At 44.9% G+C, this 19136-nt stretch overlaps 1 protein-coding gene across 1 annotated transcript in view; it reads right to left on the bottom strand.

Moving 5' to 3' along the window:
- Window positions 1-2109: 2109 nt before the first annotated feature.
- Window positions 2110-19136, bottom strand: part of KDSR (3-ketodihydrosphingosine reductase) — a 39616-nt gene continuing 22589 nt past the window's right edge. Inside the window, exons 7-10 of the mRNA XM_032422746.1 lie at window positions 17148-17231; window positions 13359-13442; window positions 10395-10496; window positions 2110-5923 (exon numbers count right to left, since the gene is read on the bottom strand). Coding sequence (XP_032278637.1) covers window positions 5804-5923; window positions 10395-10496; window positions 13359-13442; window positions 17148-17231 — 390 coding nt within the window. The 3' untranslated portion in view covers window positions 2110-5803. The remainder of the gene's footprint in view (window positions 5924-10394; window positions 10497-13358; window positions 13443-17147; window positions 17232-19136) is intronic.

The raw sequence follows: 19136 nt of genomic DNA, 5'->3' as shown, positions 1-19136 counted from the left end.
AAATCTTTCCTGGCCTCTTCCTAGCTTCTGGTGGCGGCGGGCAGTCCTTGGGGTGCCTGGGCAGGCATCTGCGTGACTCTGATCTGCCTCTGTTGTCATGTGCCCTTCTCCGTGTCTCTCTGTGTTCTATTCTTGTAAGGTCGCCAGCATACTGGATCAGGAACCGAATAACCTCATCTTAACTCAGTTATCTGTAAAGACCCTATTTCCAAGTAAGGTCACATTCACAGGTACTGGGGGTTAAGACGTTGACAAAATCTTTTAAGGGCACACAATTCAACCCATAGCAATATATATCTAATATGGGATCTTCCAAACTAATGAGAATGGTTTACTCCAAGGCTCAGGGCTCAGCAACTCCTGAATTTCAAGGGGCAGCATGATCTTTTTAAAGCTCAAATCTGGCCACTTTATATTTCTGCTCAGAGTTCTTCAGAGGCTAAAATCACAACTCCTCTACATGGCATGATCTGGTGCAAATCTACCACCTGGGCACCACCCTTTACTTATGCGTTCCCTTCTTGCAGCCACATTAACTCTGTGCTTTCTGGAATACACCAAGATCTCTCGTGCCTTTTGCCTTTGCACATCTGCTCATCTCCCTGAAATGCACCCAACCTTCTCAGAGTGAATTCATACTCATGCCTCGAGTTTCATCTTCAGACCTTGCCCCCAGTGAGACCACGCCTGACTTGCCTGGGCAGTCCTAGGAGCCCACTTGTGCCACACGGGATAGGAGCATAAAAGGCAGAAAACGGGTTTGAATGTGGGCTCCATCACTTAGTAGCTGCTACCGTGGACTAGTTACTTAACCTCGCTGTGCCTGTGCCCCTCTCTGTGAGGGGATATGGAGAGTACTACTTGCGGGTTAGCATATGATTGAGATGAATTAAATGTGATGTGCTCACAACAGTGACCGCCACGGGCTAGGTTTTTAATGTTAATTATGGTATCTTCATCATAGCTATTGTCAGATTCACAGGGTAATTTCTGGCATATGTTTTTCTCTGTAGATTATGAACTATTTGAGGACAGGGACTGTATTTTTCCTTTGGGCTTTCCCAGCCTAGAACAGTGTCTGACATTCAAACATTTGTGGCATAAAATTCAGAGGCCCCCAAGCTGAAGAAAGGAAGTCCAGGAAGACTTGTAAGAGCCTTGAGAGAGATGAAGGAGTGGGGAGGGAAGAAATAAGAAATGTAATCACCACCAGGGAGGGATGAACTGTTTACGCAGAGTAGTATCCCCAGGGGACTGGATGCCGGGCTCAGTAAATATATGTTGAATGAGGGGAAATCGAGGGTATAAAATCAGGAGTGGAACACAAGAAAATTTTTTTTCCTTTTTAAACACCCAAACGTAAAAACTATAGAAGGGATATCATATGCCATTTAAGGTATATACACTGCTCAAATTTAGAGAAAGCTCAAGCTTGCAAACCAAGATGTCCAAGCAATCTCTTCACGATGGACACCAAATTTTCCCATTTAAAGATTGAGGAATATTAAGGTGTGTTATTTCATCTATCGGTCTTCCGTGTCCTTCAGAACCTAAGAAATATTTCATTGTTAGTATATGCAGGTTTAAAGTGTGGGAAATCTATTTGTTTTTATATGAAATGTAATTACATTAAGAAATTTTACTAAAGGGGCGCCTGGGTGGCTCAGATGGTTAGGCGTCTGCCTTCGGCTCAGGTCATGATCCCGGTGTCCTGGGATCGAGCCCCACATCGGGCTCCCTGCTCAGCGGGGAGTCTGCTTCTCCCTCTCCCTCTGCCTGCCGCTTCCCCTGCTTGTGCTCTCTCTTTCTAATAAAAAATAAAAAATCTTAAAAAAAAAAAAAAAAGAAATTTTACTAAATTCCACTTTTCTTACCCTTTTACTCATGTATCCCATATCTGAGTCACACAGACACAGAGCATATTTGAAACAAGAGCTCAGAATGCCAAGTACTTACTCTGAAAATATTAGTTCCTAAAAAATGATCAAAATCAAGCCCTGTCAATGTTTAGGATGCGAGGTTAGGATAATGTTATGAAAGAGGTTTGTGTTTTGCTTAAATGACTCTTAAGGAACTCAAATTTCTAAGGGAAAAAAATACATTTTCACATCTGTAAAACTTGTTCCCCATTTTATTTTTTGTTGTGATTCAGAAATACAAGATATGAAAATCAGGTTACAATTTTGCCACAAAAGCTTCTAAAGTAGCAAACACAAGTTCTAATATATATCAAAATAGCCATGTGCATTCTTACAGTTTAAAAATGTCTTTAGAGTTGTCCCATCAAACATGTAAAATATAATAGCTATTATCTCCTCTTCAAAATCTCAAATCTGCCATCACAGCACTGAACTAAACAAGACTGAGTCCAGAATATGGAAGGTTATGGTTAGGAGGTACTTTTTAAAGCTAAGTTACTAACAACTAAGGACATGAGAAAGATACAAAGCATCGTATGTCAAAAACTATGAATATTTAAAAGTGTCCTCATGTGAGTGAGACATGTTTAAATTAGAACATGAGGTAATAAAATTAAATCTGTTGATGATATAACTCAGTAAAAAAAATTATCATGGTATTGCCTTCTTCTAGAAAGACAAAGACATACAATTCTTTGAATTGAAGCAACTATTCCCAAATGCTTTTGTCATCTAAATATTAGAAACGCTCTCCCAGTGTTCACTTCCAAGAATCAACGATATATGGTTTAACCAACAGATTTATAACTGGACATATGTAAGTATTAATGCAGAGGCCATTATTAACAGCATTTTTCATTTTTTCTTTTCAGCCATGAAAATTAAATTTTAAAAAATAACAGAAAAGAATAATTCCCTTGACTTGGTTTTTGTAAAAAGAAATGGGGATTGTTTCTTATACCTTTTTCAATTATGAAGGGTCCTTGAACATATTTTGGAATGTCTATGGATGAACGACATTCAGTATTTTTTGAATAAATATACTCACAAATACGCTATAATTAAACAGTAAAACCAAACCCAGCAGAGGCAAGCACTTCGGAACCGATACTCAAACAAGAAACTGTTGTTGGTCACAAACAGAAAGCCAACATTTCAACAGAACTGTCATTAAACTCCTTCTGCCATGGGTAAGACATACCCACTTCTGGGTACAGTACAAAGTGTTGAATCAATGACCCCTTAAAAAAAAACAAACAACAACAACAAAAAAAAACCCAACAGTTTCCTGAACAATCTGACTCAGGGTTTTTTTGCGTTTTTTTTTTTTTCATTCCCCTGAGCAAAAAAAAAAAAAAAGGCAAGTCAGTGTAAAAAATGTACAAAAACTGAGCCAAAAAAGATAAAAAATAGAATTTGCCTTTGTAATATTTTCATGTTTTGGATGAAGTTGGATCTTTGTGTGGTGCTGCTGAATGTCTATAATAATCCCTTATCTAAACCATTCAGGCCAGACGTGTTTCAGAATTCTTAATTTTTCAGATTTGGAAAAAGGTGATATGGGGCATGTACTGGATATTACAAAACATCTCCATAGAATCTGGGGCAATACCTATAATCAAACCCATTGGTGTTTCTTTGGGAAAAATTAATGAAGAGTTGATGAAATGGACAAATCAAAACTATAATACATCAGTTCAAGTCAGGTTTTGCTATCAAATGAATAATGGCACCAAATTTAGGAAAAGAGGGGGGAAAAAAAACACAACAACTTAGTTTTCAAAGCTTTTTGGATACGGAGCTTTGGCCCTTTAACATGTCTGACAAAGAAGCCCATTCCCTGATGGTATGATCTCCACAAAATCTGTCTCATGCCTGAGCTGCAACTGGGTTGGGGAAAGTATCTCCCACCACAGAACGGGGGCTCTTAAATTTGTTCAGGTAGCAGATTACCTGGGGGTGACAGTACAATCTGTGAGGAAACCGTGAAAAATGTCTGTTGCAATAACTGTGGTGAAATAGTTAATTGGACTAAACGAGACACCATCTTGGGCTAGACTTTCATCTAGACCAGCAGTTGGAGGTGCCAACATTCAAGGAACATTCATGAGAAAAAAATAAAAAATAAAAGTGAGAAACATCCAGATATTAATGTGTAACTGTTTTCTGCGAATTAGGGAAATAGAGCCATTACTCTATCTTAAGAGGCTGCGAGATGTGACCTAATGTAGTTTGCAAACAATGGCTATAGAAGATGGAGAGATTCATGAAACTATTATGGCATCAACCACCCCCATAAACTGCAATGAAGTAATTCCAAGCAACTTATATATTAAATAATTTCTTCTTTGTCAGTGTTAAAATATGCCATTCTCAGATCCTCATTAAAAGGATGCCAAAGATTAAAGCCATTAAATATCTTACTTCAAAAAAAAAATTAAGTCATTTTAAAGTCAAGAGGTTCCAAAACTCAAGAGCAAAAAAAGGTTTGCTATAGTTTTCAGGTCTTTAATCTTTTGTAGGCATGGTATATGCATACTGTGTGTGCAAGAAGGAGGGGCATAACATTACTATGACGGGGACTGTCCCTAAGTCGGGAGCACATACAGTGACAGGATGAAGCAGGGAACATTGGCCAAAACCCATCAGAGGCACTTAAATTGTGGAAATCCACTAACTGAGCCACAGAGCCTGTGATGTGAAAACAACATTCACGGGGCTGAGAGGATTCGAGGGCTTGTTTTGTGGGAGCGATGACTGGGCTTCCTTAACATGTGGCACGGAGAGAAGGTTCACTGGTTAAGTGGGAATCACAGAGAGCATGGGTGATCATTTTCTTTCAAAAATGAGTATCTTCAAAATCGGCCTTGTCCTATCTTCTTTTTCTTAATGAGGAAAATGTAAATATATGATCATTGGCCTTTCTTAAAAGCTACATATATGCTACCAGAAGAATGTCACACTTCTTAATTTTTTTTCACCTGTTTTAATTCATGAGTTAGTTTAAAAAGTCAAGTCAAAAAATTTTAACTGGTCTTTTTTTTTTTTTATAAAAATATTATAGCAGTATCAGCAAAATAGGAGGGAGAGATGAGAAGAATGACAAGACACTAATGGGATGGGTGAGCTCCGTGTCATCATGGCTGTTGAAGAAATTGTAAACTTTTAAGCTTTTAAGATTTTATTTCTCTTCAGAAAACATTTTAGGAGGCTGCCTCTCCCCAGGAATGAGTAACAAAAAGTGCTCTACGCATTCGAGTCTAAAGAAGACAAGAAAGCATTATTTTTCCTACTGGAAAATCTCTCTCTCCTGTCCTTCCCCTGCATTGCTCTCTCTCATCCCCCTGTATTTTTATGGGATCAAAGAGAGAGAGAAGCCGCGAGTGTCCACCAGAAGCACAGTGAGTTATCATGCATTCAGACTCCAGCAATGTGTAAAACTCCTCTTGAATAAAATACACCATGTTAAAAAGAAAAAAAAAAAGGCCCCAGAAACCCATACACTGCCTTTCGTGGAAGGTTAAAGAAAGTCCCCAAGGCCCTGGACTTAATGAAGAAAAAAAAAAAGAATAAATAGAAAAATGTAAATGATCATTCTGGAATAATGTTCTTTACCCTGCTCACATGCTATTTGTTCCCATAGGGTCCTCACCTCTCCGCCCCAGAGAATCAAAGGTCTCCTGTTCCATATTTGCATAGTATTAATAACATCGCCTAGAGCTGAACGTCTATCCCCTCGCCCTGCAGCCAGGTTTCTGAAGAGCACTGGTCCAATCTCACATAGTCAAAAGCAATACATACGTGTCTGTAGGCCAAAAACTGGGTCCCTTTTAGCAGCAAGCTGTTCAGATTATTTAGAAACAGTCTTTTCCCAAGGGTAAGGATTAGGCAGTTTTGTCTGCAATTTCCGATTTTGCTCTCTGCATCATGCAGCGACGCACTATGCTGTCGAAACTTCCGAGGTAAAACAGTGCGATGGTGCGGAAAAGGCCCATGGTGACCACCTGCAAGACACAGACAGACCCCTGAGCTCGTCCGACAGCACGACACCGTAGCTCACTTCAAGGGGTTTTAATATACTCTCTAATAAAGGGTTTCTAAGGCACATCTTCTAATCTGCTCCAAGGATAAACATGATGAAAACTCCCTAAGTGGGGCCCTGGGTGGCTCAGTTGGTTAGGTGTCTGCCTTCAGCTCAGGTCATGATCCCGGGGTCCTGGGATCGAGTCCCATGTCCCCTGAGTCGGGCCCCCTGCTCAGTGGGGAGTCTGCGTCTCCCTCTCCCGCTGCCCCTCCTCCCTGCTCGTGCTCTCTCTCTTCTTTCTCTCTCAAATAAAATCTTTAAAATAAAATTTAAAAACTCCATAAGCATCAGGAGAGCACCAAGGACAGAAGCTGTCCGCTCTGCGCCCTGGCATGTGCCTGTCAGAGCTGCATCAGCAGAATATTTGCCCAATTAATAAATTCAAATTATACAAAGGACAAAATAGTAGTCCTTGGATTCTAATAGCTAGAGAAGATCCACTCCAGCATCCCAAATATCCAAACTCCCATCAAGGCTTTTTGGTTTAAGACTTACGTTCTGATCAGAAAAGTCAGACCCTATGCTAGGTGCTAGCACCATGGTGAGAAAGACACAGTGCCTGCCTGCCATGAGCTTCGCCAATAATTAGAAAGACAACCAACCGGAGGAAGGCAATTACTGTGTAAGGTTGAGACAGTGGATGTCCATTAACCGTCAGGATTCCTGCCAACACGCTCTCAATGCAACACCTCTGAGTGGAATTGTTTTCACAGCACAGAACTACAAAGAAAAGCATTTTCAAATACACTAGTTCTCAAATGTTGCCTCCCATGGGCCCTTTTTCAGAAAAGCACTAGAAGAAAGGCCACATTAAGGGGTCAACGAAGAAAGGCAATGTCATGTGACACAGGAGACAGGGGACCCAAAGCAGATGAGAGGCAGAGGGGACCCGGACGTGGGACAATCAGTCCCGATGGGTGGCTTGGAAGGCTCCAGAAGGATTGCTTCCAGAAGGGGAAACTGATAGAGTGATATTTCTGAGAGGAAATGAAGGCTGTCATTATTAATAATACATAGAAAAAAGCCAGTAACTGTTTCAGGAAAAACAAAAGGTTGTACAAAAAGGAAAATTAATTATGTATAATACAGAGTTCAGCTGTGAAGAGCATTTACATAGCCATAATAATGATGATCTCAAATACAGATCTAACCAAAATCACAATATAAGTAAAAAGGGAGGGCAGGACCGGAGGAGAGGTGGCCGTAAGCAGAAGGGGGAGGGTGTGAGGAAGAGCTAAATCCTCCTCTTTCTTGGTGGAAGCCCATGCCTGACCCCAAGCTGAGAAATCTGTGGAGGCGGCCACGTAAGTCTACACTCCGGACGCACTCTAGATGGAGGTGTGGAGGTGCCCATGTAAGTCTACCTTCTGGACGCACTCTAGATGGAGGCGTGGAGGTGCCCACGTAAGTCTACCTTCTGGACGGACTCTAGATGGAGACGTGGAGGTGCCCACGTAAGTCTACATTCCAGACGCGCTCTAGATGGAGGCGTGGAGGTGCCCACGTAAGTCTACACTCTGGATGCGCTCTAGACGGAGGCGTGGAGGTGCCCACGTAAGTCTACACTCCAGACACACTCTAGATGGAGACGTGGAGGTGCCCATGTAAGTCTACACTCTGGATGCGCTCTAGATGGAGGCGTGGGGGTGCCCACGTAAGTCTACAATCCGGACACACTCTAGATGGAGATGTGGAGGTGCCCACGTAAGTCTACACTCTGGACGTGCTCTAGATGGAGATGTGGAGGTGCCCACGTAAGTCTACACTCTGGATGCACTCTAGATGGAGGCGTGGAGGTGCCCACATAAGTCTACACTCCGGACGCACTCTAGATGGAGATGTGGAGGCCCAGTCCACAGAACAGTGCAGCTACATCTGAGAAAGGCGAAGGGGGGGCAAGTGGCATTGGGGCCGCTGTTGTTCCCACAGAGCCTTGAAAACACTGGTTCTCTGAAGAGTACGCAAGGATCACTTTGAAAAACGAAAGAACCAAAGGGAAGCTGGAATAAGGCAAAACGACGGGGACAGCGAAGAGATCAGTGGTTGCCAGGGGGCTGGGAAAAGGAGGGAGGGATGAGCAGGAGGAGCATGGGTGAATGTTCGGGCTGGGGAACGACTCCGTGTGACAACGTCACAGTGGACACGTGTCAGCAGACATACATGTCAGCATACACTTGTCAAAACCCATGGGAAAGATGTGTGACACCAAGAGTCAACACCAATGTAAACCATGGACTTCAGTCAATAATGGCGTCTGCACATTGGCTCACAACTGTGCCAACGCACCGTGCTAATGCATGCTGGTAACGGGGGAGTCTGGTGGGGACTGGGAGAGGGTGTATGGGAACTCTGTAATTTCAACTCACATTTTCTATCAACATAAAACTGCCTTAAAAAATAAAGTCTATTATTTAAGAAAAAAATCAAGAAAAAGCAATTAGAACACAGCATACCAAAATGCTAAAATAGTTCAGTCTAAGCAATTTAACGGTCTTGGAGTTTTCTGGAAAAAGCAACACTTAAGGTGAGACCTGAAGGAAGACTGGAAGTTGGTCAGACAGAGGAAGGCTGGGGATGGAGGGACAGAGACGAAGTCGTGGAAAGAGGATGAGGGGCAGGAAGGTGAGTGAGGTCGAAGGTCAGAGGGTTATATCATGTGATGAAGTGGAAGCCTTACTGGGGAGGCACTGATGGTTGCCCTGCAAGGTGGACTTGCAGTTCAGAAAGCCCGCATGCAAATGTGATGGCAGTCACTGCACCCGGGCCTGGGGCAGGTGCTGTGAGCCCCTGGGATGGGGGGCCGTGGCCCGTAGAACAGAGCGGCTGCCCACTGCCCCAGCTGATTACTGCCAGCTGAGAATGCAGACCCTGTACTGTCGGGCCTCTGATTTCCCACAAAAAGTCCGAAATCTGGACTTTTTGTGAAAATCTAATTTTAAAACCATTTTATTTCAACACACACACTCATATACCAGATGAACCAAACAAAACATTCTATAGGCCCATGGGCCCCCAGGTGACCTCCTCTGAATCACAGAGCGTGAGACCCAGGCAGGGAGCTGACTGCAGTGTCCCGGGCCTGAACAGGGGGAACAGCAGTGGGGCTGGGAAAGGAGGGGAGCCAGGACTGGAGGGAGGGGAGATGAACCTGACCCCTCACATGAGGGGCAGGAGGGGGTCCAGGATGACACCCTCTTCCTCGTTGGGCTCTTGAGTGGACATGAACATGGATCCCGATAGTGGAGACAATACAGACTCGGTGATGGGGAGGTCGGGACGGGATGCTGGGAAACACAGCTTTATTGCAGGCATGTGGAACTGGAGATGTGAGGTCACAGCCCTGGGAAAACACCTTAGAGAAATTTATACAGAACTGGAGTGGAGGAAATAGCTATGGGCTGAAGTTTTATGTCGGGCATCACTCATGTGGAAACGGGAGAAGGGACAAGATGGCCACACAGAATGCGTGGACTTAATGCATTTGCTCTACTCGGGCACCTGAGGTTCCCACTACGTGCCAGCCACGGGCTGTGAGGGGCCGTCCTCAGAGAGCTTACATGGAATACAGCATCTACCTCTAAGAGAGAGTCAACAGAGTCATGGAAGAGAAGAGTGAAGGAAGTCCACACACAAGTCATTCGGGTTTTTAGTCTGGACACGGTCTACTGCACACAGCTTAGTACTTGGTTATAAACTACCCACCAGGGTAGACAGCCCCTTTTCAGGCAGCCTCCCAGCCCTCCCCCTACACTCCACCACCCATCACCAGGTCTGTGCAGAGCCAGCCCTCTATTATTACTTGTTCTATTACACTGCATTAGTACCACCTCTCTGTCCGTCTCTCCCACTAGCCTGTGAGCCCCTGGGGGGCTGGAGAGGTTGCTCCCCCCCGATTCTCCAGCAGCAAACATAGCACCCAGCGCATCAACCAGCAGTTAACTTCCGTGTGGCCTGGAGGAACCAGAGCTCACCTAAGAGCAGGGTCTGCATTGAATCCTGGACTTGGACCTCCCTAAGCATAGTTGCCCGTGACCTGACTCACCTAGAAGAGGGGTTCTGGTCTGATGCCCGGTACCCTACATCACTCTACCGCAAATCCTCGGACCAGTGTCCCTCACATAAGAACCTGAGTGAACACCCCGACAGCAGAGACAACATTCCCCCTCTATATCCACGGTGCCCAGAGCGCAGAAGACTACTTCCCTCGCTGAACGCCCCAGGTGCTGTCTTTCACCCATGTCCTAGTTTCTTATCGCTGCCACTGCAGTAAAAGTCCTTCACATCCCCAGATAAAGTTACCAAGTCTTCTGTTAACCTTTTCTCATTGGGTTTTAATGAGAGGCACTGTCTGTCTGTCAGCCCGTCTGTCTGGTGGTGTAAGCATAGCTCACCTGCTGGAGCCCTTCAGTAATAGAAGTTACAGGTGCCATTCCACAGGTCAGGGATGACAGCATGTACCCGTCTGAGCCAATGGAACTGTTAAAATTCCCTTGCTAAAATAGAAGGAGGAGAAAAGAGGCAACAGTAGTAACCAGAAAAGGAATCAACACATCAAGACAATGAAGTGTGCGGGGCGCCTGGCTGGCTCAGTCGGTTAAGTGTCCAACTTTTGATGTGAGATCAGGTCATGATCTCAGGGTCCTGAGATCGAGCCCCATGTGGGGCTACACAACGGGTAAGAAGCCTGCTTAAGGTTCTCTCTCACTTCCTCTCCCTCTGCCCCTCCCCTGCTTGCTCACACGCTCTCTCTCAAAAAAAAAAAAAAATTAAATTAAAAAAAAGAAACAATGAAGTGCGTCCACTTTAGGTGGCATACGAGCGTAACAGCTTACGTCAAAGCTGAGCCAACAAACATGGCCTTGGGAGATGGGCCGGAATGGCTACACAGGAGGTTCTCACAATGTGGGTCCATGAACACTGGGGGTCCTGAGACCCTTTCAGAGGATCCAGGAGGACAAAATGATTGTCATAATAATACTAAGACCTTAACTGCCTTTTCACTGACATTTGCGTTGATGGACAAAACTGCTGGCTCATTAGCACAAATCGCAGTAGCGATGTCTCTCCACGGCCACCCACACTTGCAGCAATAAGTAAACGGAAATTTTAAAATCTTTCAAAGATTTTAAAAGGTCAGTTTTACTTTAAAATGCCCTTGATAAAGCTATAAAATTAATCATTTTATTAAATCTCAACCCTTACAGGCAAGTCTTTATACTCTAGGTGACAAAAAGAGAATACACACCCAGTGCCTTCTGCTGTGTTCTGCACCCAAGGGGGACGGCTGCCCTGCAGAAAGGCCCTCCTCCAACTGTTTAAGTCATGAAACTTAATCTATGTTATTCAGACTTGGGTATTTGGAAGACATTTTGTGGAAAATGAATAAAATGAGCCTGTCACTTCAAGGAGAATTGGCAGCTTTTATGGTCAATGTTAAAATCTGAGCTTTCAAGGAAAAATTAAGATTTGTGAAAACCTATCTACCATTGTGAGATTGTCAGCTTCCCAATATGTAGACTTTTATGATCAGACCAGCAGTGTTATGAATGGATGTAATTTTTCTGATAACTCAGTGAACCCATATTTTCCAAATGACTAATGCATAATGTTACAAAATCATGAATGGGTACAAAACATGAGAAGTGCAAAGACCAACGGAATTTAATGTAACAGAGAACAAAAAGTTCATTAATGTAGTTTCCAACTCCACGCTGTAATTAACCTTTAAGAAACTACTATTCATCCAGTTTGGGTTTAATATCAAAAAAGAATGTCCACAATTATCTGAAAAGTCCATTAAATATTCCTCCCTTTCCTAACTACATATCTAAGGGCAGATTTTCTTTATATCCTTCACTCCAAAAAACATATTACAGCAGACTGAATATGGAAGCAGCCGTGAGAATCCAGCTGTCTTCTATCAACACCAACATTAAAGAGATTGGTGAAACGTAAAACAAAGGCACTCTTCACACTAATGTTTTATTTTGGAAAATTATCATGGTAGAAAGATTCCATTAAAATGTAATGGGTTTACTGTGGCTACTTTAAATGGATTAATAAATAAGTATTTTTTAGATTATGCAGTTTTGGAGCACCTGGGAGGCTCAGTTGGTTGAGCGTCTGCCCTTGGCTTGGGTCATGATCCCAGGATCCTGGGATCGAGTCCTGCATGGGGCTCCCTGTTCAGCAGGGAGCCTGCTTCTCCCTCTGCTTTTGCCGCTCCCCCTGCTTGTGCTCTCTCTCTCTCTTTCTCTCAAATAAATAAAATCTTTAAAAAAAAAAAAAAGACTATGCAGTTTTAATTTCTAATATGGCAACTATGGATAAATACAAACATGTAAAGAAGTCTCTGGGACTGTCAACAGTTTCGTGTGCAAAGTGGTCAAGAAATGAAGTTTGAAGACCACCAGACTAAATGAATACTACCGAAACACAAAGAGCTATTTCAGATCATTGAAAACACTGAGTGTGTTTGCTGTGACTTGAGGAGAGCAGGAAACACCATCCTAATCCACCAGGACCATCTTTCTAGGCCTCCAAACACAGTCAGGGCACAGCGCTTCCAACGTCTGTGTGGATCTTCAGAGAGTTGGGTGGTCGGGTGTTTCTTGTATTCTGCTCAGTCTGGGCTCGTGCTCACAGTGCATGCGGCCCTCAGGGCAGCTGCACGGCTTGCTGACACCTCATTCTGAGGGTCCTCAAATTTCCTACATGCGGTGGAGGCCTAAAGCTTACCGACACCCCTCATTAGTGCATGTTGTTCTACGTGTGGGTCAACAGGATGTCATCAAAAGTCTGTGGGGCATGTATATGGGTTCTACAAAATGGCAGGCACATGGTTTCCACTTTTGACTCCAAATAAACTCAGTAGCCCGGACACACGTCCTTATTAGTGAACATTTGGGAAAATGATATTGGGAAGCAAGAAGGTGGAAGAAAAAAGTCCTTAATCAACGAGTCCGGCATTTAATAAAGTACCTAAACTCATCTACAATGGCAAGTACTGCGGGAAAGCAGAAAGAAGGCGGCGGGCCATCGACAGGATATAGGACACATCATTTACACACAACAGGGAAGTCTCGTGTTCTTCTGAAAGAACCAAAGTTCCCAGGCATCCTTACTCATCAATCTGTTCCTAGGGTTAAGATATATAATTAGTTTCCAGGAGCCTATGAATTAACATGGAATCAATAAAGTATCTCAGGGGAAAAAACAGTCCAATATTAGATATGAATCTGACCAAAAAGACACAGTAATTTATGTTTTGAAATAAGCCCTGGGACAAATATAGTATTTCTTTTCAGAAATCTAGTACTAAAACTATTAAGAAAGAAAATAAGGATTGTACTTACTATGGCGTCTTTAACAATTTGTTTGGCCACTTGCTCTGGTTTGCAAACAGATACGGTCTCTGAAATCAGACGAGTCTCCAAAGGCTAAAGGTGGGAAAAAACAGACGTATCAATACCATTATCAGCCATTAAATTCAAGAACAAATAATTCTCACAACCGTCTCTCCCCTACTTTATAAAGAATTCCAGCTTTCTACCTTTGAGCAGATTCCTACTTTTAGGAATCAGGTCTGTCCAGATTCTAAATCAGTTTCTACCTGGTCCCTGTATAAAATTCAATCCAGTGGCTGGAGTGAGACAAGGAGGCCCCTGCCGCTCTCCGTGGGACAATGTGTGGTCTCGGCTCCAGCGATGACCACCAAAGCTAGAATGAGACCACATCACGGGTCCAAGTCTGGGGGAATCCTCACTGCGGGCCACCTGACCAGCTGTGTTTATGCAGAGCCTAGACCATGCGCCCTGAGCAAGTTTGCCTTACGACCAGCATCTCCGTTCTGACCAAATATTCCCAGGCCAGCAGAGACAGAGCTGAGGCCCTGGGCAGAGAGAGCCCCAGCCCAGCCCCTGTTCAACAACACAGCTGTTTCTTAGAAGACCCGCAGAGGCGGCAACAAGAAGGAGGATGGGACAGAAAACACTGAGAGGCCCTGGGCATGGCTGGGTGCTCATTATCGCGCTGGTGCATCAGAATCCCAAATCCGAGGTGGCTAAAGGTCCCTCTCAACGGCCACCTAGTTCAAAAAGCCTTTCCTGAATTCTCACCTGGCAGTACTTTCTCATCTCTGCATATTTCTGCCTTAATAGATATTACAGCTATGTGTATATTTGCATTTTACCTCCTAAGTCCCTTGTGGGCCAGGGCTTTTCTTTTTCTTTTTTCTTTTTTAATCTTCTTTACAGTGACATGAACATGTGCTCAGAAATTCTTTAAAAGGGAGTTTCAATTAGAAGTTCTAAAAATAAAGCCTTAAACTGCATGAAACTGTAAATTTTATTTACCATGTAGGCTTGAGAATATTAAAATAAAAACACAGAATGTATTTTCTTAAATTAGAAAAGCATAGCACTTCATAAAAGTAAAACATTTCTTGATGAACCTGAATTAAGAGCAAGGCTCTTCTGAAGGGGCCGTTCCTTCTTCCAGACCACCAGGCAGGCAAAACGGGGTCAGACACACGTTAGATTTAAAAGCACTATGGCGCCCCCTAAAGGGCTTACACACCAACACAGAATTTGATTTATCCAAAGAAGTCGGGTCAACACTGTACTACTGGAGGGAAAAAACCCAACTTAACATCAAAATCAAATCTTCACGGGGAAATCACCACTCGTTGTCAGCTTTGGCTTCCAACGAAAAGACTGTTAACAAATGTTGCAAATCCGCTTAGCAGACCCCTGCTTATTCTAAGACAGGGCATTTGGCTTAAATTTACTTCTTTGCAATAGTGGTAATCTTAAGAGGCAGAGCCAAAGAGAAATGAATAGGGAAAAAAAAACTTCTAAATCATAACATCTTTTTGCAAATATACAGTCCGTGGAGCGTAAGGGCCAATTTTCATGCCGCAGAGCCTCACACTTACTATAAAGGAGAAGAAAACCAATCAACACCCATTCAAGGTAGTAAGTTCGGATCGATTCCTTTCTTCTCCACTTGATTCATTTGCTCGCAGGGTGCCCCACTACACATCAAGGCAAAGAAGAGGCTCCTTGGAACAAAGCGCAAAGCTTGCATTCAGCTCAGCATGACTGTCATTATATATAATGTAAATGTCCAGTGGTGATAAGCATTATAAAGAAAAATAAAGCCAGAGGAAAGGATGGTGAATATTCCAAGGGAGTGATGTATGAGATACAGAGGGTCAGGGAAGGCCTCTCAGGGTGAAGTCTGTAGAGAGACAAAGAAGCAAGGGGGGAACACCTGGGGGGCTCAGTCAGCTAAGTGTCTGCCTTCGGCTCAGGTCATGATCCCAGAGTCCTGGGATCGAGCCCTGCCTTGGGCTCCCTGCTCAGCGGGGAGCCTGCTTCTCCCTCTGCCTGCCACTCCCCCTGCTTGTGCTCTCTCTCTGACAAATAAATAAATAAAATCTATAAAAAAACAAAAAGAAGAAGCAGCAGCAAGGAATTAAGCCACTTGAACATCCAGAGAGAGAGGAAAGCAAGAGCAAAGCAAGACCAAAGGCTGGGCAAGCTCAAGGAACAGACGGGGCTCTGGTATGGCTGAAGCCAAGAAGAGGAGACAACGCTGTGGACAGGTGGCCAAGGTCCAGACAGTGCAGGACCCAGTAAGCCTCAAGACCTCTGGATTCTACTGTAGGCATGATGGGAACCAGCGAAACCACACTCACCAATACATAACATATTCCAACGTGTGCTTTGTAATGCTAATTTTAAATGAGTCAAAATTACATTAAATTACATTAAAAATTCAGTTTTATTTTTTATTTTTATTTTTTAAAGATTTTATTTATTTATTTGAGAGAGAGAGAATGAGAGAGAGCAAGCACATGAGAGGGGGGAGGGTCAGAGGGAGAAGCAGACTCCCTGCTGAGCAGGGAGCCCGATGCGGGACTCGATCCAGGGACTCCAGGATCATGACCTGAGCCGAAGGCAGTCGCTTAACCAACTGAGCCACCCAGGCGCCCCTAAAAATTCAGTTTTATGATGGGGAGTCCCACTAGCCACATTTCAAGTGTTCAACAGCCACAATGTGACTACCATATTGGAGAGTGCAGACATAGAACATTTCCATTCTAGAGAATTCTATTAGACTGTGCTGCACAAGAAGGGTCTTTTTGGGTTTGTTTTTGGCTTTTTCTGCCGCAGAGGGGTTTGAACAGGGGAGTGACAAGACTGACTTAGGCTTTAAAAGGATTACTGGCCCCTGTGTGAAGAACCGACGGGGATGGGGAGAAGGGGGCAGAAGCAGGCAGACCAGTTTGAAGACTATTAAGAGCAGTTCAGGCAAAAATATCAGCAGCTATCATTACTAGGATAGTACTGATACTTGCAGTTTTTTGTTTTTTGGGTTTTTTTTTTAAGATTTTATTTATTTATTTGACAGAGAGAGAGAGACAGCGAGAGAGGGAACCCAAGCTGGGGGAGTGGGAGAGGGAGAAGCAGGCTTCCTGCAGAGCAGGGAGCCCGATACGGGGCTCGATCCCAGGACCCTGGGACCATGACCTGAGCCGAAGGCAGACGCTTAACCATCTGAGCCACCCAGACGCCCCTTTTATTCAGGAAAAGTTCTGAGAGGAGAACCAAGAGGATGCTCAGTCAAGTGGATGAGTGGTGTGGGAGAAGAACTAAGGCTGGCTTCTCAGTTACCGGCCTGAGCACTGGGTGGACGCTGGGCGCGAGGCAATGAGATGAAAAGTTAATGAGCGGAATGCGGGAATCCTAAGATCCATTTTTGAAATGATAAGTCAGGATCGGCAACCAGGAGTTTAAGTTCAGAGGAGAGAATATTATTATTAAAGAGTATCATCTCATTAGTTGAAAATACAGGCCATACGCAACATCACAAAGAAAATACCTTATTAATTAAGTAAGCCTTTGAAGATTATTAGCAAAAATCATGGCCTTGGAAAATACAGGCTGCATTCTCTAAGACCCCACATGAAAGTTCCAGAAAGTCCAGAGGCCTCTACCTAGCACGTCAATTGAAAAGAGCTCAATTTTCTCACTGATGAAAATGACTCCAGGCTGATGGGTGGAAAGTCAGAAAGTCAGAAAATTGGAAAAGGGGTTTACAATGTCAAAGGCTCAAAACAGACACGGGCCAACACTTACCTTGGTTTTGTTTTCTTCTGCAAACCCAGGGGTATCTGTGTCTGGCGGGTAGGCAACTGTGACATAGACGTTATACGGCTTCACCTGCATTCCAGAAACAACACGTGCCCCTTCAGTAAACAAGGTACGATTCCGCTTCTTCCCTCATTTACCTGCCCTGGCTGCCGGGCACACGCAAGGAATACTGCCCTAATTCTCTCAGAAGCTGGCCAGACCAACAAGGTGATTCTGCAAGTGGAGAACCAGCCCTGATGGGGTCCGGAAACTCCTCTCCACGAAGGTCATTTAGAAAGAAGGGCAAAAAGTCCACCCCAACAACTTCTACTTCAGAAGGCAGCTGGCCCCGAGGTACAGAGATTCGCCTCCTTCTAAGTTTTGCCCACCCCCTGGCCAGGTGAGGCCCTGGGAGCGGGCCGGGAGGAAGGTGGGCAGCTAAAAGGAAGTCTACTTGTCCCCCCCGCCCCCACCATGACACCACTAGGGCCCTGTGTGCGAGCCAATGGGACAGGTCCGCTCCTCTGCCATCAGACTGCAAATCTGGCTTCCTCAATGGCTGCCTCTGAAATTCTTATTGATTTCATCTACAAAATACATGAAGATCATTCAAAACCCTTTCCCTAGGCCCTTCTTGTGCCACCCCAGACCCCGGCCTACAACTATATGGATCCCCTGAGAAGTTGGCGTGATCAAGAACTCCCCATGCAACCAGCCTCTGCCCATTAGGGAGTCAAGAGGTCAAGAGTCACTCTGCCCTCCACCACAGAACCAACCAACATGGCTGAGTCCCAGGTCAGACCAACCGAGCACCTCCCCGAAGACAACCTCATCCTTACTTAGATACAGAAACTCTCCTTCCCAGCTTGACACGGGCTCTTAGGCTTGTTTACCTCACCACCAGGCCCCCACACTGAAATTCGCTACTCATAAACACACCCCCAACAAGAAGATCCCAGAAGAGTCTCCTGCTAGTCAGCCAGGACACACCCTTCCCAAAGATCCTGCTCCTCAGCGGCCCTGCTCCACACGCTCATCTGGCCCTGATTCTAAGTGGCTCTAGGGCGATAGTTCATACCATCGAAATTGCTGCCCTATTTTATTTGCTGTTGGCTCACTGTTTAGCCCCAGGACAGCACCCAGGGGAGTGAGAGTGGACAGGCAGCTGGTGGCAGGGAGGCCACCAGGTATCTCAAGGAGGCTGAGGAGTGACAAGACTGCTTCCTCACGTAACAGCCTCTGAGAGCATCCCAGGGCCCCATCTTGTCACCGAGGCCCTTTCCTCCCTGGGTCCCTCCGTGAGGCAGAGTTCTAAGCCTGTGGGAAGAGCTGCAAGGGTCGGGAGAAGCACGGAGGCAGAAGATCCTGGCCAGCCACCCTGAAAAGTCCAAGAGCCGAGGGTGATGTCTTTGCTGGTCCAGCTCCAGCGCACTCAGGGCGTGAGAGAGCCCATTCACTCAGCACCGAAGGTCAGCTATGCTCATAAATAGCTCTGCATTCAGGCCAGGCAGTGAGGTTGATGAGCAAGCAATTTCTCCTCCGCTTGTTTTTGAGAGAGTGACTTTAAAAACTGTCTCCCACGGCCTTGCCCTCTGTGGTCCACAGACCAGACAAAAACACCACCGAAAACGCCAAGAAGCGGTAACTGGCCCACAGGAAGCCTGAAGCCGACCCTGCTCGGACAAGGCCGTTTCTCTGCTGCTTCTGTGCCCCTTCCTCCTGCGACACGTCAGGGCTGTGGCCTCAGCTAATAGGAGACGGTACGTCAAAGCCTTGGTTCTCAGATTCAAGGTTATGGCTGAAAGAGCCTTTCAGAACAGCTCTCTCCTGGGGTGGGCACAGACTGTCAGGGCTGGGAGGAACCAGTCCCGCCCCTTTCCGGGGGCTGGTGTCATCCCTACAATCATGAAGCCAAATGACTCTCTCCACCTAGGGCTGGAGACCTCCAGTGGCTAATCACCTAATCATTTTATTTCTTCATCCAACACACACTTA

This window comes from Phoca vitulina, unplaced genomic scaffold (genome assembly GCF_004348235.1).
Source record: "Phoca vitulina isolate PV1807 unplaced genomic scaffold, GSC_HSeal_1.0 scaffold27, whole genome shotgun sequence".
Classification (NCBI taxonomy): Eukaryota; Metazoa; Chordata; class Mammalia; order Carnivora; family Phocidae; genus Phoca; species Phoca vitulina.
Note: the sequence above shows the minus strand (reverse complement) of the source record. Positions and strands in the feature narration are given on the sequence as shown.